The 25,402-nt window shown below is 46.1% G+C and overlaps 1 protein-coding gene across 4 annotated transcripts in view; it reads right to left on the bottom strand.

The window, feature by feature from the left end:
• Positions 1 to 25,402, bottom strand: part of LOC134350815 (unconventional myosin-VI) — a 281,728-nt gene that overhangs the window by 18,376 nt on the left and 237,950 nt on the right. For 3 of the 4 annotated variants that reach the window (XM_063056533.1, XM_063056534.1, XM_063056535.1), the window contains 7 exons: positions 22,427 to 22,577; positions 13,188 to 13,396; positions 9,604 to 9,682; positions 3,930 to 4,090; positions 3,783 to 3,824; positions 3,430 to 3,459; positions 258 to 296 (listed from right to left, as the gene is read on the bottom strand). In XM_063056533.1, the coding sequence (XP_062912603.1) occupies positions 258 to 296; positions 3,430 to 3,459; positions 3,783 to 3,824; positions 3,930 to 4,090; positions 9,604 to 9,682; positions 13,188 to 13,396; positions 22,427 to 22,577 (711 nt within the window). The remainder of the gene's footprint in view (positions 1 to 257; positions 297 to 3,429; positions 3,460 to 3,782; positions 3,825 to 3,929; positions 4,091 to 9,603; positions 9,683 to 13,187; positions 13,397 to 22,426; positions 22,578 to 25,402) is intronic. The other variant, XM_063056536.1, reaches the window with a different exon arrangement.

Raw genomic sequence — 25,402 nt, 5'->3', positions numbered from 1 at the left:
TTAGCCCAATATATGGGATGTCCCAGCAAATATGGGACAGTTGGCAACCCTATGTTCAAGTTCAACAGTGCGTGACAGGGAATGAGGAAAGGTGCAGCTGACTCGTATCGTTTCCTCGCGGCCTGGTAGCACATGCTATGCGGCCTGGTACCAGTCCGCGGCCCAGTGGTTGGGGACTGCTGACATACAGTATGTGTGCCTTTTGGGTGAGGTGTTGATAGTTAAATTAAAATTTTAGGAAGGAATGTGTTACCTACCTAGCCAGATAGTCAGACATTTCTTTGGCCATTTCATCCCTGTAACAGAAATAAGATGCATAATCCACGCGTGCTTCAAAGTGCAATAATACATTACTGGTAAAGTAATCAAGTTTACATTCAGCATTTAGCTCACCATTAACACACTAAAGCAAAAGATATGTTTAGGTAGATGCCTCACAGAAAACGCCAGTTCATGAGACCCCTTGCAAAGAGAACGTGAGAAAGGGCACCAGCAGAACAGGCAGGTTTAGAGACCAAGAAGAAAGCTGGTACCAGAACACCTTTGCAAGTGTAGAAACAGTAGCGCAAATTGCATGATCCCCTCTGTAAAATGTTGTTTTTTGAGGACTCTGTGTTCATGTTGTGCTGCCGGTCACTCTTTTTTTTAATTGTTATTTTGTGCGATTTTGATCAGAGCAGATTAGCACCGCAGCCCACAGTCAACAAAAGACACAGTGCCAAACTGAACTGGACTAAATTCCCAGACTGATTCAAGGACTCCACAGTTTGATGTTTATTATTCTGGGGTTATTCCTGCATATTTTTTGCTGTTTGTGTGATTTGATTTTTTTTTGCGCATTGGGTGTTCGATGTTTCCTTTGAATGGGTTCCATAGTGTTTCTTTGTTTCATGGCTAGCTGTGAATCTTAGGCTTATGCACTGATATACTTTGCATACTTTAAATATTTTGATAATAAATGTACTTTGACTTTGAGCAAACACCTCCAGCTGACATCAGCTTTTATATCTTCTTTAGTTCACTTAGTGAGAATTCTAAACACTAGGCAATAAATCCCAAAGAATTTATGAAAGTACTACCACACTGACAAACACGTTAATTTAGATTCAAGCTGGACTGGGTCCTGCAATTAGTTTTTCAATGCTTGTCAATTAACCACATCATAGACATTGGGACCTCACAACAGACCTAAAGGGGCACTGCAAAGATTCCAAATAAGGTTTTAATCTCAAAATTAAAGATGATACTCAAAGAGAACTACAATTGACTGTCCAAAATGTCCAGTAAGTAAACTACTCAGACGCAATCCCTACTAATCCAGGAGTGTATGACCAGGTTTTGTTTACACATAACCAAACAATCACCACCTGAGAGTCTAATTAGTGGACACCCTCACGAGTGTGCCTTTTCCAAGCAAAATGCAGGGAAACTAGGTGGTGGGTTAAAACAGAATGTCTGCAAATGTGTTATACACTACACACAAAAAATGAAAAACCATGGTTTACTCTTTCAAGATGAAAGGCATTACATGAGGAAGGAATTGGATGCAGAGGAACGAGGTGCAGTGAAAGATTTAGATAGCCATGCAAGCATTCCTGGGAATTAAATCATCTTTGTGCAAAGTTATTTGCTTACACTTAACATATGAGGAGCTTTTGGTAACTCTGGGTCTGTAATTACCGTAGTTTAGAAGAAAGATCTCATTGAAGCCTATTGAATATTGATGGATCTAGACAGAGTGAATGTGGAGAGGATGCTTCCTGCAGTGGGGGAGTTTAGGTCCAGAGGGCACAGCCTCAGAATACAAGGGCATCCCTATAGAACAGACAGCAGGAGGGACTTCCCTAGCCAGACACTGCAAGTCTGTGGAATTCATTGCCAGAGATGGCTGTGGAGGCCAAGTCAGTGGATGTATTTAAAGCTGAGGTTGACAGGTTCTTGCTAAATAAAGGCATCAAAGATTAGAGGAGAAAGCAGAAGAATGGGGTTGTAGGGGATAATAAATCAGCCATGATGAAATGGTAAAACAGATTTGATGGGCTGAACAGCCTCACTCTGTTCCCATGTCTTACGGTCTTATAGATTGCCCATTCTATTACTTTGATTTTTTTAAAGTGGCAGTGTTTAATTGGAAGATACTGTTTTGTGAATGGTCCAACACTGTTTCCACAAAGCCAGATTTATACTGATGTTTACCAGACCTGTCAAGTTTTGAGCCCATATTTCATTTAATGAAGCTGGATATGTTTCATTATTCCTTGCTCTTTTGACTTGTGGCTAATCAATCTCTAATGCAGCTACACATGAAATTAAGGCAAGGTGTGATTTTCAAGTAAGAATAATTATCTGGAGGGTAGAAAGTTATTTAGACAAGGATTCATACATTATTTTACTGTCATAATTCCATAAACATTGGTATTCTAGTATAAATTATTTATAACAAACAGTTGCCAACCCGTCTTTCGTTAAAGCCGCCTGCCACTTGGTACAATTACTCTAATGGGAGCATGCTTGACAATTTTCTGTAGGCAACTTCCATTATATACAGTATACAGATACAGGAATTTATAGTGGGAAAATTCTGAAGAATAGCTCTTTTATTTTAATGACAATTTTAAAAAAATATACCATGTAGTAGTTAACTTATTAACTACAGAATTATCTTGTATTTGTAGAGCACACTACTTGAACCAAATGTAACTGACTACAGTTTCAGGATATTTCAAACTTTTTTCTCAGGTTCACCTGTCTGTTGGATTGAGTGAAGAGTGCTGAGGAAAGCTTTAGAGTCAGACTGCACAAAAGCAGGTGCTTTGGGCCGGCTGGTCCACGTTGACCAAGATTCCCATGTAACCCAGTCCCATTTCTCTGTATTTGGTCCAGGTCCCTCTAAACGAGGGGTTCCCAACTTTTTTTATGCCAAGGACCAATACCATCAAGTAAGGTTGGGAACCCCTGCTCTAAATCTTTCCACACGCCCGTCTAAATGTCTTTTAGATATTGCTAATGTAACTGCCTCAACCACTTCCTCTGGTGGATCATTCCATACACTGACCACCTTCTGGGTGAAAAATTTCCCTCTCAGATTCCTATTAAATCTCCCCCTCACACCTATGCCCGCGAGTTCAAGAGTCCCTAATCCTGGAAAAAAGACCCTGTGCTTTCTCCCTGTCTATGATTTTATAAGAAAATCCCACAGTCACGATGGGCTGAATGACTTCATTCTGCTCCAATGTTTTATGGTCTTACAGAAATATCAAGCAGAAAGAAAAACTCTTGCAGGCAAGCAGAAGTCAATGAAAATTATTGGGACTGTAAGTCAGTTTAGGATAATTGAAGTGTTAACTTTTTGCCCTTTCCTTCCCCCCAGAAAAGTCCCATCACCAATAGCCAAAAGTACAAGTGAGTCAAACAATGTAAAACTCATACATCGTCATTTTGGATGCTGGCCGAACCAATCTGAAAACAGAACAAATGTTGGTTAGATTCTTCCAGACACTCAAAACCACACACCTTCCCACAAGCAAGACACCACAAAGTAATTCAGTGCAGTGATTTTACAGCTGAGACCTAGTCCTTCAGATTATAAACATATTAAAATTCATGCAAGAATCATGATGATCAGAAAGTTACCTCCACCATAAAATGATTTTGATTCATTAATCACCCAATTCTTTGTAAGGGAACTAAGATGAAAGAATTCTGTAATTAAGGTAGCATGATTAATATGCAGAGTGTGATTTATTAAGTTTGCAAGATATGTGCAGGATACATATCCATACTTTGGAGCAGCTGCAACAGGTTGGACGTGTTTAACTTCAGCACTGTGAAAAGGAAGACATTTATTATTAAGCTTCTTCCATGAACATCTGGAGGAATCCACACAAAAAGACAGCAGGAAAGATTTTAAGAAGTTAATAAACGCCTACCTTTTAATCCCAGTGTCCATCGGAGTCTCGTCAGTGATGAGCTCAGACTCACTGCGTGCGATTCTCATGGCAAGCTCCCGATCACGGCGCTCTTGTTCCAGCAGTGTTTGCTTACGGGCTTCCTCCTCGCGCTCAGCAGTAATTTGTGCCTCCAGTTCAGCCTGACAACCACAAGGAGGTTCATTAGACTGCTCAGACCTCAGTAAATGAGGTGGGCTGAACAAACAGTGTCTCACTTACCTCGTTCTGTTTGTGGAACGGATTCTCTGGGATGGGTGTCATTAATCGTCAGGTAATGTGGTGAGTAAAGTGCAGCAGGAGCTGGGCTCACCTGGTGAACTCCATCTGCTTCAGATGGATGTAACTCAAATCGACCAGGACCTGCAGGTCCACTTCCACGCTGATTATAAGCCTTAAGGTCTGCATTTCACATTTTCTCTTTATACAATCACATTAACTCAAGCACAAGCTCACCCTCTCTACATTAGAGCGGCTGGTAGGTTAATTGGTCGTTGTTAATTGTCCTGCGATAATCAGGGGATCACTGGGCAGCACTGCTTGAAGGGCCAGAAAGACCTATTCCACACTGTATCTCAATAAAAAAAAATCACCCACCCACCTCTTCTTCCAAAACCACCCCTCCCCCTTGGGGCTCACTCGGCTGATCATCCCCCATCCCTCCATCACCTACTGCCCATCTCATAACGCCCCTTCCCTCTACACCAGCCATCTTCTCTCGCTACTGTCAGTCCTGATGCAGAGTCTCGATCAGAAACATCAACTTTTTTTCCTCCCATAAATGCTGCCCAACTTGCTGAGCCCACAGTTTTTTTTTGTCACTCATGCCAATCTTGATGTTAATCAATGCTGTTTATAGATGAGCAGCCAGCAAAGTAATTGATCAACCTGGACACCAATCATTAGATCACAACTCAGTAACAGGCCATCACTCTCACTGTATCTCTGAACAATTTGCTCCTTCCCCAAAAGCAATAAACAAGTTTCAAATATTGAGCAACACACATCAAAGTTGCTGGTGAATGCAGCAGGCCAGGCAGCATCTGTAGGAAGAGGTGCAGTCGATGTTTCAGGCCGAGACCCTTCGTCAGGACTAACTGAAGGAAGAGTGAGTAAGGGATTTGAAAGCTGGAGGGGGAGGGGGAGATCCAAAATGATAGGAGAAGACAGAAGGGGGAGGGATAGAGCCGAGAGCTGGACAGGTGATAGGCAAAAGGGGATACAAGAGGATCATGGGACAGGAGGTCCGGGAAGAAAGACCGGGGGGGGGGGTGACCCAGAGGATGGGCAAGAGGTATATTCAAAGGGACAGAGGGAGAAAAAGGAGAGTGAACGCCAGCTGCGTTCACCAGCAACTTTGATGTGTGTTGCTTGAATTTCCAGCATCTGCAGAATTCCTGTTGTTTGCGTTCAAATATTGAGAGTAGTTTCTTTAACTTCAAGGCATAAGGGAGACTCAATAAAATTGGGGCTTTACGATAAGTACTGAGGTGAGGGGGGTAAGGAGCGAAGCATGAATTATGTGGAACTTCTGCAGGCAGTGTGTCCTTTTGGTTGTGCTATTGGGTCCTCACAACAGCCAACACCGTCTGGTTTGGTGCAGTACCCTCTCTCCATCTATGAAAACCGCAACGAACTCTTCGGTCAGCAGAAAAAGTCACTGGCTGCAGTCTACCACCACTGCAGGACTTGTATGCACTCAGGACAAAGAAGTGGGCTGGAAAAATCTTCGCGGTCACTATTCACCCCGCAAACTGCATTTTCCAAAAGCTCCCTTCTGGAAAGTGTTAGTGGGGTATGAAAACAAAAACTTCATGCCATCTTAACAGCTTCTCCTCCTGGGCAATTAATCTGATCAACCATTCTAGTTAGCAGTCCACCCTCCCTCCCTATCTATTAGCCCCATCACAGCAAACACTTTAAACCACTTTGCGTAATGTGGTTTATATTTAAAATACACACCGGTGTTTATTCCATACCTGTACTTTAATCACCAACTTTATACTTTATGTCGTTCTTTACTCTTTATAACTATTGAATTTTGTATTTTTTGTTACATTCATGTCAACACACCACTGCAAATTCTTAATACATGTAAATGTATGTGGCAAATAAAGTTTATTCTTGGAATACTACCAGGTTGCATTTGGGGTGGTATGGGAGCGTAACAGTTAGCATCCCACGATTACAACACCAGCAACCCGAGTTTAATTCCACCACTGTCCGCGAGGAGTTTGCACGCTCTCCCCCTGACCACGTGGGTTTCCTCCGGGTGCTCCGGTTTCCTCCCACAGTCCAAAGACGTGTGGTTTAGGGCATCTGGCATAATATTGATCACATGGGTGGATTTGGGCAACATGAGCTTGTTGGGTCGGAAGAGCCTGTTATTGCTCTGAACTTCTAAATAAAAATACACAATTAAAAACTTGAAACTTTGATTTAAAGCCAAAAATGTAGCTTCACCAGAGGAGGTAACCAAGGTGTAAGAGAGAGGGAAAGTTCCTGGGCCAGGGAGAGCGGGACTGGAGGTGGGAGAGGGGGAAAGTGCTAGAGCCAGGAAAGAGCAGGAATGGAGGTGGGAAAGGGGGAAAGTTCTAGAGCCAGGAGAGAGCAGGAATGGAGGTGGGAGAGGGGGAAAGTTCTAGAGCCAGGAAAGAGCAGGAATGGAGGTGGGAAAGGGGGAAAGTTCTAGAGCCAGGAGAGAGCAGGAATGGAGGTGGGAGAGGGGAAAAGTTCTACAGCCAGGGGAGAGCAGGAATGGAGGTGGGAGAGGGGGAAGTTCTAGAGCCAGGGGAGAGCAGGAATGGAGGTGGGAGAGGGGAAAGTTCTAGAGCCAGGGGAGAGCAGGAATGGAGGTGGGAGAGGGGAAAGTTCTAGAGCCGGGGAGAGTAGGAATGGAGGTGGGAGAGGGGGAAGTTCTAGAGCCAGAGGAGAGCAGGAATGGAGGTGGGAGAGGGAAAAGTTCTAGAGCCGGGGAGAGTAGGAATGGAGGTGGGAGAGGGGGAAAGTTCCAGAGCCAGGGGAGAGCAGGAATGGAGGTGGGAGAGGGGAAAGTTCTAGAGCCAGGGGAGAGCAGGAATGGAGGTGGGAGAGGGGAAAGTTCTAGAGCCGGGGAGAGTAGGAATGGAGGTGGGAGAGGGGGAAGTTCTAGAGCCAGAGGAGAGCAGGAATGGAGGTGGGAGAGGGGAAAAGTTCTAGAGCCGGGAAGAGTAGGAATGGAGGTGGGAGAGGGGGAAAGTTCCAGAGCCAGGGGAGAGCAGGAATGGAGGTGGGAGAGGGAAAAGTTCTAGAGCCGGGGAGAGTAGGAATGGAGGTGGGAGAGGGGGAAAGTTCCAGAGCCAGGGGAGAGCAGGAATGGAGGTGGGAGAGCAAACCCCCCAGGGTAAATGTCAGTACAGTCCAGCTTAACCTTCAAACTCCCTTCAGAGTCTGAAGGTAGATTGCAAAAGGATTTCACCAGTAGACTTTAGACTCTCATATTTCTACAAGAGGCCCGAACTTGCCAGCTCCAATGGGAGTGAATTCCACACAGAATTTTGAAGTCCAAACCAATTATGCCCATCTGCTTCGCTGCTCAACTCCGCCATCAATGGTCTCAAGCCTGATAGCGAGAGGAGGGGGGTTGGACATGGGGCTAGCAGCCCCATCCTTTAAAAACCCAGAACTACAGAAATGGCAACAGAAGCTTCAAGAACCCTATCCCTGGGAGCGGGATGATACACCAAGAAGATGGAGACGACGCGAAAGACTGGCCTAGGAGAGAGGACCCTGGCGAGCTGCTGTCCCCCAGCAGGGGTGATGGCTGCTAAATGCTCAATTTCTGGTTACCCATGTTTATTGTGACAAGGAGTAGATTATCTTTGTGGAACAATCTGAGAACATCCCAATACACCACCCTAACAACATTAGGCAAATTCCAGTGTCACATGTAGATATTGTAGCAGTGGGAGTTTTCCGCCACCACACCTGTGTTACTGTGCGTGTTAAAGTGAAGAACGATCACATGCTTAGCTCCAGGGAGCAGGGAGCACCCCAAGAGCCGGATGCCTGATAAACCGTGGAAATGAGACAGCAATGCCGCAGGATGCGGGCGGGGGGGGGTGGATTTGACAAGTAGAGCGTGACAGGGCACAAAGTTCAAGCAGAAGTTTGCAGAACAGAGCTGGTAAGACCAAGAAGAATGAAGCTCAGCGGCTTTCATTTGAGTGCAGTTGCAATAAGGAGGGCGAGCTGACAAGCACAAGCGACAACACAAAATGTAACAGCTACTAGTCTACCCTGTTGTGACCTTGCATCTTTTTGTCTACACACTCCCCGTAGCTTGCATTGTGTTACTTATCCCTTTTCCCTTGTGCTAGCTCCATGCATTGTTGTAATGAAATTATTTCATTGGCCAGATTGCAAATTGAAAGTTTTTCCACTGTATCTAGATACATGAGACGATAATGAACAGATTTACCAGTGGATGAAAACGTAGAATCAATTTGGGTCAAAATCATGAACAGCAGGGGAGGGGGCTTGACTGAGCAGATGTTGAAATGTTTCCAACACTTCTCCAGTCCAACCCCTTTCACTGCTTGTGGGACGGTCATGTACAAGGATACAAACTGAAATAAGGGGCCATTTGTTTAAAACTGAGGTGTGTAGAAATGTCTTCTCTCAGAGGGTGGTAAATCTCTGGAACTCTGTCCCCAAGGGTGCTAGAGCCCAGATTATTGGATACATTTAAGCTGGAGACAGATAAATATTTGAACTGAGTGTTACAAGAACAGACAATATCATATTGGATTGGCGAGAACCCAGAGAATGATCACAAGGCTGATCCCGGGAATGGAAGGGTTAACGCATGAGGAGCGCAGGGTTTAGAATAATGAGTGGAAATCTCATTGAAACCTATCAGATACTGAAAGGCTTAGAGTGGATGTGGAAGGAGTTTCCTATAGTGACTAGATGGACACAGCTTGGGGATACAAGGACTTCCCTTTAGGACAGGCAAGGAGGAATTTCTCTAGCCAGAGGGTGGTGAATCTGTGGAATTCACTGGCATAGATGGCTGTGGAGGACAAGTCACTGGGTACAAGAGGAGGTCGACAGGGTGCATTCAAGCACCCGTGGAACTTCACAGACAGCACTTGCTACAGCTGGAGGACTGTGGAATCCCAGCCCAGCATCCCATCCATCAGTATTCCCACCCAGAAATGACAAATCCTCCACAGAGGGGAGCAAGTGAATCCCATTAAACACTCCGTCCACTTTGCCCAACAGCTTTAACCTACTTCAGTGATTCACCCGAGCACAAAACAGTAGGAACAGGAGTCTTTCAGCCTGCTCACCCACACACCCAGACGCTCTATATTCTGGACTCTGTCGACGTCCCTTGATGGACTTTGGTGTGGCTCTCACTTGAAGAACACAATCACTTATTCATGTCTTCCAAAGGAACACGTTTGATGTAGACAACTATCGAATCACGTTACCACTTTAAACGGCCAAATACCCCCAGACATCTCTAAACTCAAGCCTCCCCAGACCCTGTCCTGAGGTCTCCCAAAAAGGTCTCCACGCAGTGCTCGTCTCTGGAGTCCACGGATCACCTTTCCACTGACCCCCCGGTAGGGTTATATTGTGCTTTCACATCCTGAAAAATGGCTCCTACCTGCAGACGGCGTTCCTTCTCTTCTTGTTGCTTCCGCTCCTCCTCCTCTTGTTTCCGCTTCATCTCCATCTCTGCTTTCCTGGTGACAGAAAGCACACGAGGTCACTGCTGCGGGTTTTAATCACAGGCCTCGGTACAGGTCCTGCTCGACTCAAGGACCCCGCCCCCCCACCCCTGTACGAACGAGTGCTTTGGAAACGGGCAAGACGAACGTGTCAGCCGCAGGCATCAACCACCAGGTGAGCATGGAGCACTTCCATATACCTTCTGACTCCTCCGACTTGAGTGACAACAATCAGGGACGGGCACTGCCAAGCAGAATCGCTTGTTCACCCAGACCGCTCTTCCCGTCCTCCGGTCGCAGCGATTCTGTGACCCTCTCCCACCCACTGGTGTGGTTTGTTGCCAACTGACAGACAGCTGATGTCACAAAGAGTGTCCCAGCAACGGAGGCCCACCGTAACCCGGAGGCTGCCTATGCAGGGTGAGGGGATCGTGCAAAATCAAACTCCTGGGATCAGTGACAAGATTCCAGCAAACATACACACAAGTACTTTATTTAAAGGACTGGGCACTGTACATACATTTGCCTAATGTCCACTGAACACGTTCATATTTAGAACCATTCTGAGAACTGTGACAACAGACCAAATTATCAGAAGAATAATGCCGATAAGAGGACAATGGGGGAACATTCAGAAATGTTAATGAGAGACGAGAGGGATTAACGAAAAGGAGACACAGTTCCGAGTATTGTCAGAGACCGGTGGCTTTGAACCCTGAACTGTTTGAAGTGTGATGGACAGGCGATACCCCAGCAGGGGGATAAAAAGGGACAGGTTCGCTAAGGTAACAGACACACGACACCATGAGGTAACGAGACCCTGGAAGCGGTGTGCCTCCACAAGTTGGTGCGAGTTTTGGAGGTCTGGTTGTGGACCAGCCATAGACGCACAGGGTGGAAAGGTATGGTCGGGCGGGAACCTGGTGTGCGTCCTCCCTTGCCTGGGTGCCGGGTTCACCACAGAAGAACGATCATATCTGGAACGGAGGGGTCACAGTCGGTAACCTCAGAAGACATTACAAAGGGCTCGCCCGAAAGCTAACTGCGAGGAATATCGAAGGTCTGTTTGGAATCTGATTTGCATATTCATTCGTTCTCTCTCTCTCTCTCCCCACAACGGCACGACGGCGATTACTGCGAACTGAACTAAACTGAACTCTGTGTCACTTGTGTCTGATCATTCTACCCCTAGACTGCGATAGAGCTTGATTGATCCTATTATCATAGTTCCGTGTCCATGTATGTTTATTCACTGCTAACCTATTGCATTTATATCCTTACTATTAGAGTACTGTGTTGCTTATGTCTTTAATAAAACTTTCTTAGTTCCAGTAATCCAGACTCCAACTAAGTGGTCCATTTCTGCTGGTTTGGCAACCCAGTTACAGGCTACATAACAGAACGTAGTCACATCTCCTTGTGTATATTTTGTCATGTTTATGCATTTTCCCCCTAAATCAAACCATCTGTAGTTTGTTTTACAAGTAAAATGCATCTTCTGATTATAAACATAGTCTTTGGTGACTGAATTATACACTTCACTAAATGCCTCAAATATCAAGAGAAAAGAGACAGTTCACTGATTGCTCCTCCTTGTATTAATCTGATGTCGGGATCAAACTGTGCAGGATTTAGTGCAAGAATGTTACGTGCCATCAACTGTTCACGCGATGAGTCAATTGACCCTCCTACGTGCAGGAGATGCCCTCTTTTTGGTTTTGAATGCCCTCTCGCCACTCCCACACCAAGTTGCCCCACATGTACAGTGGCCGACATGCTCCGCGCCTACGTAACAGTGATCAAGGACAGGCTCAATTACAGTGCACAACCTTACTCAGGGAGTTGGACACAGGCACCTACCTACGGGGAAGATGTAAATAAGGTTGAAAGAGTACAGGGAAAATTTACACGGATGTTGCCGGGACTGGAGGACGTGAATTATAAAGGAAGATTGGATTGGTTAGGACTTTATTTCTTGGAACACAGAAGATAAGAAGAGATTTGACAGAGATAGACAGCATTATAAGGGGTATAGATGGGGTAAATGCAAACAGGCTTTTTCTGCTGCGGTTGGGTGGGACTACACCAGAGGTCATGGGTTCAAGGTAAACGATGAAAAGTTTAAGGGGAACACGAGGAGAAACTTCTTCACTCAGAGGGTCTTGAGAGTGTGGAACGAGTGTGGTGCGCGTGAGCTCGATTTCACCATTGAAGTGAAGTTTAGGTAGATACATGGATGGTAGGGGCATGGAGGGCTCTGGTCCCGGTGCAGTTCCATGGTAACAGGCAGATTAAATGGGTTTGGCATGGACGAGAAGGGTCAAAAGGCCTGTTTCTGTGCTGTGCTCTTCTCTGACTCTACAGTGAGTCATTGCTCAGTATTTGGAGAGTATTTGAGTGACAACTATCAGACGAGACAATGAAATCCCTCATCTCTACTCAAATGCACCTCAACATGCGACACTGCGACTTCCCAATGATCCTTTTGATTTAGGTTCAGATCCACTTATCATATTCACATTGAAGCATACAGTGAAATTCATCGCTTGTGTTAATAACCAAAAGAACCTATGGATCTGTTGGGGCAGCCCACCTGTTTCGCCACAGACTCTGGCGCCAACATAGCACGCCTACAATGCTCTGCAGAATAACACATGCCGCAACAAGACAACAGAAACAAAGTAAGGCCATGCACACGCACTCCTTCAGCCCCCCGGGACAGGCCGCCTCCAGTGGACTCACAGACAGCCGGCCTCTGACTTCCCCAGTGGACTCGCAGACTCAGGGCTTCACCCATCAGGCTCCAAGATGACTTCCGGATTTCCAATTGACCTTCGATCTTTGGTATCGACCCCAGGACTCGCCGAGGACAGGACCCCGAAACTCCAGACTCTCTGACTCAGCAGCCTAGGGGGCCTTGCTGATCTGGGGACCACCTGTACTCATCCTCCCTTGGTCTCCGTCCTTCACCACACGTCCACGTTGCTGGCCTTGGAACACGGAGCAGAGCTCTAGACTCCTGCCTGACCTCTAACTCCCCAGTATCCTTGTCCCTAAACCCTAATGTGACCCCCCCAACTCCCTTCTCTCTACCCCTAGAACCATCACCACAAACCTGAAAAATGACCGAGTACAAACCACGACCTTGGCAGCGACTGCAGCTCTGCACCATCTGAACCGGAAATTTGTACTGTGAAGATAAATCCATGTAGTTTCAAGTCCACAAATACATGACTGTGCTTCATGTAGCTGGGAGGCCAAAGGGCCTAATTATAGAACGTAGAGCCCAGCACAAGAACAGGGCCCTTTGTCCATAATTTTGTGACAAATTAATTAAGCCAATACACCTAATTAAACTAATCCCACGTGCCTGCACATGGTCCATAGCCCTCCATTCTTCACCTATTCAAGTGCCTGTCTAAGAGTGCCCCTATTGTACCTGGCTCCCCCACCAGCTCGTGCTGTGTGACTCTGTAAACAGCGACCCCACCCGAGTGCGGTCACTCGGTAGCATACTTACAGCCGCCTGTCCTCCTCCTCCCGCTTGCGCCGTTGCTCCTCATCCACGCGCCTCCGCTGCTCTCGCTCCATCTCCTGCTGGATGACCCGTAGTCGCTCGGCCTCCTCCTCCTCCTGCTTCTTCCTCTGCAGGGCGGCCAGGAGCTGCTCGGAGCGTTTCACCAGGCCGGCGTACTCCTTCTCAATCTCGTCTCGCCTCATGACCGTGCGCTGAGGAAAACAAAGAGGAGCGGGGGGTGTGTGTGGGCACTGCAGCAAAGCAAGGGTTAACAAACAAAAGGTGTGCTACCAGATTATGCAGGTTCAATTCCTGCCACTTCCTGCAAGGAGTCGGCATGTTCTGTCCGTGACCGCGTGGGTTTCCTCCGGGTGCTCTGGTTTCCTCCCACAATCCAAAGGGGTGCCAGTTGGTAGGTTAATTGTCCATTATAAATTCTCCTGTGATTAGGCTCGGATTAAATTGGGGGATTGCTGGGCGGCATAGCTCAAAGAGTCAGGAAGGCCTATTCCACTCTGTATTCTCAATCAATGATAGGATTCTGGAGTGTACAAGGTTTCTGCTTGATCAATTATTTGTACAACTCGTCAATGTCTGTTTAAAAATGGCATTTCTTTGTTCAGAACGGTGTGGTGGCAGGGGCCGAGCTGTTCTCCACGTGGACAAGCGCAACTGAGGTTGTGACGAAAAACCAAATTATCAGAAAATTGATGCTAATGAGAGAGAGATAAGGGAGACAATGGAGAAACGTTCAAAATGTTAATGAGAGAGGAGAGAGAGATAACGAAAAGAGACACAATTCAGAATATTGACAGACCGGTTGCTTTGAATCTGAACTGTTTGAAGTTTGATGGACAGGCGATACCCCAGCAGGGGGATAAAAAGAACAGGTTCGGTAAGGCACGACACACACCATGAGATCACAAGATAACGAGACCCTGGAAGAGTGGTGTGCCCCCACAAGTTGGTGTGAGTTTGGAGGTCTGGTTCGAGGGAACCGACCATAGACTGACAGGGTGAAAAGGTACGATCGGCGGGAACTTGGTGTGTGTGTCCACCCTTGCCTGGGTGCCGGGTTTACCGCAGAAGAACGGTTGTATCCGGAACAGAGGGGTCACAGTCGGTGACCCCAGCAGGATAGAAGACATAAAAGGGTCCGCCCGAAAGCCAACTGCGAAGAACAAAGGTCTGCTTGAATCAAAATTTGCATTTCTCTCTCTCTCTCTCCAACGGCACAACAGCGATTACTACGAACTGTACTAAGCTGAACTGAACTCTGCGTTACTTGAGACTGATCATTTTACCCCTAGACTGCGATAGAGCTTGATTGATTCCTATTACCCTAGTTCTGTGTACGTGTGTTTTATCATTGCTAACCTGTTGCATTTATATCCATACGATTAGAGTACTGTGTTACTTACTTCTTTAATAAAACTTTATTAGCTTCCAGTAATCCAGACTCCAACTAGTGATCCATTTCTGCTGGTTTGGCAACCCAGTTACGGGGTACGTAACAAGGTACACAGAACATAGACTAGTACAGTATAGTACAGGCCCTTTGGCCCACATTGTTGTGCCGACCCTCAAACCCTGCCTCTCATAACCCCCCACCTTAAATTCCTCCATATACCTGTCTAGTAGTCTCTTAAACTTCACTAGTGTATCTGCCTCCAGCACTGACTCAGTTGTCAAAGACCGGTGACTCGCTGAAAAGTAGGGAGAGACCGCTGTGGGTTAATCCCATTCAGGATGTGTTTGGTGAAGGTAACCTGTCCCTGAATAATGTGATTGATCACACGGCCACACTGACAACCCTCTCCGAGCCCAGACACCCTGACTCGCCTTTGTTGCCGTCACCAGGAAGCCTGTTGGACTGCAGTACCACTTCCATTCCAGAGCGTTGTGGAGCCTTCCACTTGGGTGCAATCTTCACTTTGGAAAGTGACGGGGAACTGGATCAAAAGGGGGTGCAATCATACTGCATGGTGGAATGGGCTTGAGGGGTCAAGTGCTCTATCCTCACCCCTATTTTATGTTCTTAAGCTCATACAAAAGTGTTGATGTAACAAGCTACTGATGAAAGTGTTAGACCCGGGTACAATTGCAATGCTTAAACCAAACATTTGAGTGGAGATGTGGTTCAGAGAGACATGGACCAAATGCAGTCAAATGGGACTAACTCGGGCAGGTACCTCGGTTGGCGGAGAAGAGTTGGGCCAAAGGGGCTACGGAACTCTACGAATCTGTGACCCCAATTGGGACAAGGGCAAAGGGGTTGAGTGAACTGGATTCTGGTTGTGCAAGGACAGATGCAGTGGAAAGTGGTGGTAAGGACACACAACAGCCTGCCAAGGGATACAGACAGGTCAGACAAGCAGGATGTGACAGATGGAGCGTGACGTGGGGAAATGCAAGGTCAATGAAAAACCAATTTCGGTGCAGTTAGACCATTAGACATAGGAGCAGAATTAGGCCATTCAGCCCATTGTGTCTTCTCTGTCATTCTATCATGGCTGATTTAATATTCCCCTCAACCCCAAGATTGCAAGATGTTGTAGCACCAAGTGTTCTGGTACATGAAGCACAGATTAACATGCAGGTATGGTAAGTAATTTGGCTGATCTAAAGGAGTGTTGGTGTTTAGTGCATTCAGTATGTAGTATGATTTTTGAGACAGCATTGTAGGGTGCTGGTGAGACTGCACCAGGAGTATGATAGAACATAGAAATCTACAGCACATTACAGGCCCTTTGGCCCACAATGTTGTACTGACCGTGTAACCTACTCTGGAAACTGTCGAGAATCTCCCTACCGCATAGCCCTCTATTTTCCTAAGCTCCACGTACCTATCTAAGAGTCTCTTAAAAGACCGTATTGTATCCACCTCTACCGGCAGTGCATTCTACACACCCACCGCTCTCTGTGTGAAAAAACTTACAATTTGGAGATCCACAGAAATACTTGGATTCTAGCTAGCGTGGAGATGTTTCACTGGGTAGATTGCAGAAGAAAGAGGTCACCTTACCATGGAAGATCGAACAGGCTGGACCTATTCTCAGCGTTTTGAAGAATGTGAACTTACTGAAATTTAGAGATTCTGAAGGGAGGGGGTTTAGTAGGGTGGGTGTTGAAGTAATGGTTCCCTCCAGCAGGGGGGGCTAAAACTAGGGGTACAATTTCAGCAGGAAGAGTCACCTATTCAAGACAGGGGTGAGAAGGAATTCATTCCAAGAGGATCATGAATTTTTGTAACTCTCCATCACAAGAAGCTTCAGAATCACTTTATATATTTAATATGGAGATTGTAGTTTAAATGTCAGAGGATGAGATTGTAGAAAACCATCTACCTCATCTGTTACTGTCCCTACTGCATTTCAGTTTGCATTAGTATTGTGGAGCCATTCTGCTGTTTTGTGTTCATCACTGCCTTCACTGAAACTCTGTGGACTGTTCACTCGCTAAGTTTCATGTGTGCAAGGGACTTGCTCAGTGATACAGCACAGAAAGAGCCCCTTCCACCCCCAGTGAGCCTTCCCTCACCCATATTTATTTATTTACTTGTTGAGATACAGCGTGGAATAGACGCTTCGAACCGCAGTCCCCTGATTTAATCCTAGCCGGGACAATTTACGATTACCAATTATCCTACCAATCAACAGCTGTTTGGACTGTGGGAAGAAACCAGAGCACCCGGGGAAAACCCACATGGTCACAAAGAGGATGTACAAACTCCTTACAGGCAGTGGCAGGAATTGAACCTGGGTCACCGGCACTGTCATAGTGCTATGCTAACTGCTACCCCACCATGCTGCCATTTTATTGCTCCCCAGGGTGTCTGACAGTAAAATGACCTGAATCTTTAGACCTTGATTTCATTGAACAGCTCGACAGGCCAACCGATCACTCTTCCCCCGACTTCTTACATTCTCCCGTAAGAACTACATTGTTCAGCTGAGTCTACTGGATGTCCATTATTAGCTGAATCACTATAGTGGTGGATCTACCCACCGACTTACTGATCTGTCCTCTTCCAAGCAGTTCGTTGGTAACTAGTAACTGGGTCAGAAAGAGGAATGAAGGTAAGCAAGTAACTCAGGCAAACTGCCCACTAACGCACTATCACTGCCCAGGGTCACATACAAGAAATTGATATTCACACAAAATATGAATTGACTTCAGCAGAGGGAACTAAAAGAAAGAATTTCACTGTGTACTTAGTCTGAAAGTGAGAAAGGTCACACTTGCAAGAGACAAGCATTGCTCAGACTAGCCCACTGTGATTACCGGATTCCAGATGAAAGCTGAAGATATATAATTGAAGTTTCCCCATGAACGATCAAACCATCTTAACTCAGCTCTGAGCAAAGTCAAATGAGGTTGCACCCACCACACCTCCCCACACAGTGTCATGGGTGGTCCGAGGGCAGGGGACTCTGTTCACCAACACTGACAGTCGCATCACTTCACAGTAATTAACAGGAACTGCCACTAACCAGTGCGCACAAAAGGAACTACATTTGGCCGCCTTGACGAAGGAAAAGCGTACAACCTTCCAGTCAGTCAGTGGGTGCCGTCCCGAATCCAGGGTTGGTGGCTATGCACCTCCATCTTCTTTTACTTTTCACTCTTTTTCTGGCCTCAGCGTAATTCAACCCAGTCCATTGCCTCACATTATCGTACCAAGTGGTTCGCTGCCTTCCTCTTTCCTTCTATCATCCCTTCCAATAACAATTTCTGCAGTCCACCACCTCTTAACAAGTGCCCGGCATATTCCAGCTTCCTTTTCTGCACATTCTTCAGCAACTCCTGTTCCCTCCTCACTCTCTTCAACACTTCCATATTACTGACCTTCACCACCCATCTAATTTTCTGCATTCTCCTTAAACACCACATTTCAAATGCCTCCAGTCGTCATTGCGCTTCCTTGCATAAGGTCCACGATTCGACTCCATACAACAGACTGCTCCAGATGTACCATTTCCAAATTCTACAACGCAGCCCAAAGTTCAACCTCTTGCCACAAAGCACATCACTCAGGCTCCAGAACATTGATCTTGCGATCTCAATTGTTTGTCTAATTTCTGTATCACATTTCCCATCCTCTGTGACGATGTGTCCCAAGTTTCCAACCTTCTACCAAGGTACATTACAGCCCATGGGACTCGACACTGAATTCAACAGTTACAGATAACCAGCCTTCCCTGACCTGACACCAGATCACCAAGTTGTAGTCTTGCTCAGTTCTTTCAGGTTCACAGCCACTGCTATATTGTGGCTCACAGTTCCTGCACTATTCTTATTCCCCTCAGCCCAGACACATTAATTGGACATACAGTACCTTCAGCACCCAGTTGAGACCAACAACACAACTCACACAGTTTTTCTGCATCTGAGAACACAGCACAGTGCAGCACAGGAAGAGCCCCTTGGCCCACCATATCTGCAGCTACCTCGATGTCAATCGAACTAATCTCATCTGCCTGTGCGTGGACTATGTTCAGAATGAGTATAGAGCAACACACACAAAAATGCTGGAGGAACTCGGCAGGCCAGGCAGCATCTATGGAAAATAGTAAACAGTTGACATTTCAGGCAGAGACCCTTTATCAGGACAAGAAAAGTACTCTTTTCCATAGATGCTGTCTGGCCTGCTGAGCTCCTCCAGCATTTTGAGTGTGTTGCTTTGGACTCCCGGCTTCTGGAGACGTTCTCGTATCTTTCAGGTTTAGTCGTGAAATGTCGTGGCATATGTCGTGAAATATGTTGTTTTGCAGCAGCAGTCCATTGCAAAAATACTTAAGAAACTATATATTACTATCTCTCACACACACAGACATATATAAATTAAGTAGAAAAAGAGTAAAAAAAAGAAAACAGCAGAGAGTTTATGTGCATGGCTTCAATGTCCATTCATAAATCTGATGGCAGAGGGGAAGAAACTGTTCCTAGTGTGTCTTCAGGCTCCTGCACCTCCTCCTTGATGGTAGCCACAAAAATGGTGGCATGTCCTGGGTGATGGGGGGTCCTTAGTGACGGATGCTGCTGCCTTTTTGAGGTCTCTATTTGCTGCCTGTTCATGTGTCTGTTTAAATATTTCCTAGACTGGCTATTGGGTCTGCTTCTACCTCCTCCCTAGACCTCCTTACCACCTTTCTAGGAACCTACCTCTCACAGTGCTGAAAGAAACCTGAAAATCTCCTTTAAACTTTCTCACTCTCATCGTAAACCTGCTCCCTCTACTGTAGGAAAAGGACTCTGACTATCTACCAATAATTTTATAAACTATTCTCAGGTCTCCCCTCAGCTTCTGACACTCCAGAGGAAACAACCCAAGGCTGTCTAACTTCTCCTTACAGCTAATATGATCTAACCAGGCAACATCCTGAAGGACAACTTCCATACCCTCTCCAAAGACTCAATATCCTTCCTGGTGTCCAGAAGTGGACACCATAGTCCAAATGAGGCTTACTGAGATTTTCTGTACAGGTACAGCATCCTTCCCAACGTTCATACCAAACTCCCTGAACAATGAACCCTAACCATGCCATTCATCGTTAGCACCCTCTCCACTTGTGTCGCCCTTTTCAGGGAGCTATGGAGTAGCACTCCCCAAATCCTCTGTACACCAGTTGTCCTAAGGACCTGTCGTTTATTGTACATTCCCTCTCACATTTGGCTTCCCAAAATATAATTCATTCTTGTCTAGATTAAACTTCATCTACCATTCTTCCTCAGATTTATATCCCGGTGAATCCTTCGATGACATCCATCGACTATCTGTAAGGGTGGCATGGTAGTGTAGTGGTCAGCACAATGCTTTACAGTACCAACAATCACGGTTCAATTCCTGCCACCATCTGTAATGAGTCTGTACGCTCTCCCCATGACTTGCATGGGTTTCCGCCCACAGTCCAAAGATGAACCAGTTGGGAGGTTAATTGGTCATTATAAATTGTCTATTGATTAGACTAGTTGCTGCTTGAAAGGCCGGCAGGGGCTATTCCGTGCATGCTGCATATAAATAACTTCACCAATTTTCGTATTGTCTGCAAACTTACTGAACAGTCTACATTTTCATCAAGATATACAGCAGAGTGCAAAAGTCTAGGGCACATATACATAAGCTAGAGTAACCAAGACTTTTGCACAATACTGTAGTCATTTTTATGTATTGCACTGTACAGATGCCACACAAAACAAAATTCATGAGGTATGTGAGTGATGATACACCTGATTCTGATATGGGTCTCTATTGTGGACTGAAAGTGGGAAGGGGGCAGGGAGAGGGGAATTGTGGGTGAGAAAAAGGGGAAGGGAGAGGGGAGGGAGTGGGAGTCACCAGAGAGACATTCTGTAATGATCAATAAACCAATTGTTTGGAATCAAATGATAGAAATTTACAGCACATTACAGGCCCTTCGGCCCACAGTATTGTACCAATCATGTAAACTACTCCAGAGACTGCCCAGAATTTCCCTAGAACATGGCCCTAAATTTTTCTAAGCTCCATGTACCTATCTCTAGAGGCTCTTAAAAGACCCTATTGTATCTGCTTCCACCACCGCCGCTGGCAGTGCATTCCACACACCCACCACTCTCTGGGTAAAAAACTTACCCCTGACATCCCCTCGCTACCTATTTCCAAGCACCTTAAAGCTATGCCCTCTTGTGTTAGCCATTTTAGCCCTGGGAAAAAGCCTCAGACTATCCACATGATCAATGCCTCTCATCATCTTATACACCTCCATCAGGTCACCTCTCATCCTCCATCACTCCAAGGAGAAAAGAACGAGCTCAGTCAACCTGTTTTCATAAGGCATGCTCCCCAATCCAGGCAACATCCTTGTAAATCTCCTCTGCACCCTTTCTATAGTTTCCACATCCTTCCTATAGCGAGGCGACCAGAACTGAGCACAGTACTCCAAGTGGGGTCTGACCAGGGTCCTGTATAGCTGTAACATTACCTCTCAGCTCCTAAACTCAATCCAACGGTTGATGAAGATCAATGCACCATAAACCTTCTTAACATCACTGGCAGCCTGTGGAGCAGCGTTGAGTGTCCTTTCGACTCAGACCCCAAGATCCCTCTGATCTTCCACATTGCCAAGATTCTTACCAATTATATTATATTCTTATTCTGTCTTGAAATTGGACCTACCAAAATGAACCATTTCACACCTATCTGGGTTGAACTCCATCTGCCACTTCTCAGCCCAGTTTTGCATCCTATCGATGTCCCTCCACACTATCCACAACATCCCCAACCTTTGTGTCATCAGCAAACTTACTAACCCATCCTTCTACTTCTTCATCAAGGTCATTTATAAAAATCACAAAGAGGAGGGGTCCCAGAACAGGGACCTTGCCTGGCTATCAGGACTGGGTGTGTCAGCACCCGCGTCACCCCCTCCTCCAGCAACTCCTTCTCTGCCACCTGTCTCACACCCCTCATGTGGTGCTCCAACCTTGCCATTCCCGACATCCTGTGCTCCCACCAGATTTACAAACTCCCTCTCCATTCCACATTGTCAAACAGAACTGTGCAAAAGTCTTAGGCATCCTAGCTATATATATGTGCCTAAGATTTTTGCACAGTACTGTAACATCACTGATCCCTGTGGAACACCCTCACCAGATTATATATCTTCCCTCTGTTGCCTCCATCCTTCCCCTTCTCTGCAACTTACATCAGGCCTGTTTTATCACTTTTCCAGGTCCAATGAAAGATCTTCAAGCTGAATTGTGAAATGTTTCTCCCTCCTCTGAAGCTACCTGACCTGCTCAACATTGACGGGATTCTGGCTTTATGACATTTAGCGGTTGCTGGCAGTGCGGTGCTTTAAATTGACACATGTAAACATAGCCATGTGGCTCCTGCAATCATAAACACAAGGGATTCTGTAGATGCAGGAAATCCAGAGTTACACACACAAAATGCTGCAGGAACTCAGTAGGTCAGGCAATATCTATGGAGACATCGACTGTTTATTCCTCTCCATAGAATCTGCCTGACCTGCTGAGATCCCCCAGCATCATGTGCGCGTGCGCACATCTTTGCGTGTGTGTGCGTCTTTGTGTATGTGCACGCGTGCATCTTTGCGTATGTGTCATCCCTTGCAATTATCGTTGTGGGGAGCTGGGGTCGGATTTTAGACAACCGAGCTCAGGCTCCCTCCCTACCTCTACCTTCTTTCTGACGACGCTAAAGGCTATCTGAACTGCCTGCAAACTGAAACACTTACCTTGACTTTGTTTACAAAAGCATCTATCGATGAATCCAGCTCCTGGACTTGTTTGTTCATCTCGCCCTTGCCCTCCTTCAGGGCCTTCACCACCTCAGTCATCCTATTGACACGCTGCTTCAGTGATTTCCCCTTCACCATACCATCAATGCTGGAAGGAAGAGAAGCCCAGTTAGTGCCAGCAACACCATCCTCACGATGGCTGTGGAGACCAAGTCACTGGGTCTATTTAAAGCAGAGGTTGACAGACTCTTCATTATTAAGGGGGGCAAAGGTTACAAGGGGAAGGCGGAAGAATGAGGTTGAACGGGATGGAATGATAGAATGGCCGAGCAGACTCGATAGGCCGAATGGCTCCTATGGCTTAAGATCTTTTCAACAGGGGCAGTGAGTTCATTTGGATACGACTGCCCATTTCCCTTTAGAGTGAAGGAGGAGGAGAGGTGTACAAGACGATGAGAGGCATAGATTCAGTGGGTAACCCAAGACTTTTTCCAGGGTGGAAATGGCTAATTCAAGAGGCACAATTTTAAGGTGATTTGCAAAAAGTGCAGCGGTGGGGAATGTCAGAGGCAAGTTCTGAAAGTGGTGGGTGCATGGAATGCCCTGCCAGGGGTGGGGGTAGAGACAAACGCACTGGGGTCTTTTAACAGACTCTTGGATAGGCACATGGATGATAGAAAAATGGAGGACTCTGTAAGAGGGAAGCGTTACATTGATCTCAGAGTACGATAAAAGGATAGCAGACATCAATGAAGGAGTCCTGCGATGCCGAGAGTGAAGGGAACGTGCTTTGGGTGTAGGGAGCAAACCAGAGCACACAGAGGATACTCAGCTGGTCAGGCAGCAGCTGTGGAGCGAGAAACAGACTGAAACCTTCATGTTGATAACCTTATGTCAGATTGGCGAAAAACTTAAAGAATAATGTTGTTGCAGAAAGCAGAGAAGGTGAACAAAAGGGAAAGTCTATGATAGCTCAATAAAAGCAACGAAGGAACCAGGGAAGAGGGCAAAATAGAGGCCAGCACGACAAAAGTTAGATGTAAGAGTGCACAGAAGCTGGAGTTTGGACCAACAAACAATCCATTGTGGGAACTCAGTGGATTGAGCGTCTCTGTTAGACAGTTGGGGAGGGGAACATGGTCGGTGATTCCGGTCAAAAACCTGCATCAAGAACTCTGGCAAGCTGAACACCAGAAGATTATTGAAATTGACTCAGTCCGAATCGAGAAAAGAAAGGAAAACACCGACACTAGGCTGCAGTAAGTGATTCCCATTTCCCAGCCAGACTGGTTTGATGAGGTATGGATGTTTGAGCTTATTTTGAACTTTATTTCAAACTTTATTTCAACACCAGAGAAGGCTCTACTTTGTTCAGAATTTGAGGAGATTCCGTACACCACCAAAGACTCTTACAAGATGTCAGGTAGAGAGCATCAAACACAAAATGCCAGAGGAACTCAGCTCCTATGGGGGATACACAGTTAACATGTCGGGCCGAGACTCTTCATCAGGGGAGGATTCTGACTGGTTGCATCACTGCCAAGTATGGAGGCTGTAGACGGGTAAAGACTCAGACACCCCATCCTGGTCACACTCCTCCCAAATGGGGGACATCTTCAAGATGGGAGGTGGCAGTGAGGATGCCCTCCATTCAGAACAAGTCCTCTTCTCATTACTGCTGTCAGGGAGGAGCTACGAGAGCCTAAAGACCCAAACTCAGTCATTAGGAAGAGCTTCCTTCCCTCTGCGATCGGATTTAGGAACAGTCCATGGGCACTATTGTTTTTATTTATGTTATTTATTTTTGTAATTTATGGCCGTTTCATGCCTTTGCACTGTTCTGCTGTTACAAAACAACAAACATCATGTCATCTGAATGAGCTTTAGTGAATCTGATTCCGATGCTGAACAGTGGGACTGAGGATTAAAGTGACAGGCCACTGGCGGACAGAACAGAAATATTCTGTGAGGCAGTCAACCCGTGTGTGCCTGGCTCGCCAATGAAGGGCACTGGGCACCCATCAACATTCTGTGAGGGGTCTCTGGCTGGTGGGAAGAGAGGCTGTGCAAGGTGCTCCATTCCCTGCAGTTGCTGGAAGGTGCCATCTGCAGCTGGCAGAGGTGAAGATTTTCCTGCATGCATTTCCCTCACCATAGATGCTGTCTGACCTGCTGAGATTTTGGAAAGTCTCTGTTTCTATCCGTTTCTCGGTGCTTTGTTGCTGGATTATTATACAGGATGCAGGAATAGGAAATGTAACAGCACATTTAGCTGGACAGACATGTTGTCCAGAACCTTCATAGAATGCAATGGTTATATCTCCAACAACCACAATCTTGACAAATACTGAGCAAAACACAATGGATGTGATCCAGTGGTAGTTTTCATTGTCATGGCTGGGGGTGCAGGGGTGGGGGAAGAAAGAGGTCATGCTACCGTATGTCTAATTTCAAAAATCAACACTCATACAATTTATACATAGAGCTGAAGAGTTGCACAGCTTAGGAAAAGAGCCTTTGACCCACTGTGTCTATGCCAACCCATACTGATGCCACTTGTCTGAATTAACGCTAACTGCCTGTGTACCTTGCTCATTCAAGTACTTGTTAAAGATACCCAACTGAAGTGGTGTTAAAAAATGTCCTACCACCCTCAACTCCAGGTAGGCTTCTCTTCTATCTACATCTTGATAAAGGTTTATAAATCTAGAAAGATTATGAGAAGCACAGACAGCTGGTATCTTCCACTCCCCCCGCCCCCCCACAAGACAAAAAGGTGAATGTTAGAGCGGCATGCATTTAAGGTGATAGGGGGCAATTTCAAAGAAGACGTGGGTAAAGTTATTTTTTTCTTTTTACATAGAGAGTGGTGGGTGCTTGGAGTGTGTTGACGTGAGGGCAGATACAATGGAGGTGTTTAAGAGGGCCTTGGATATGCAGAGAATGGATGGGTAGAGGCCATGCGCAGGCTGA

Source organism: Mobula hypostoma, chromosome 8 (genome assembly GCF_963921235.1).
Source record: "Mobula hypostoma chromosome 8, sMobHyp1.1, whole genome shotgun sequence".
NCBI classification, from domain to species: domain Eukaryota; kingdom Metazoa; phylum Chordata; class Chondrichthyes; order Myliobatiformes; family Myliobatidae; genus Mobula; species Mobula hypostoma.
The sequence above is the reverse complement of the archived record's forward strand: the minus strand, read 5'-3'. Positions and strand labels throughout refer to the sequence as shown.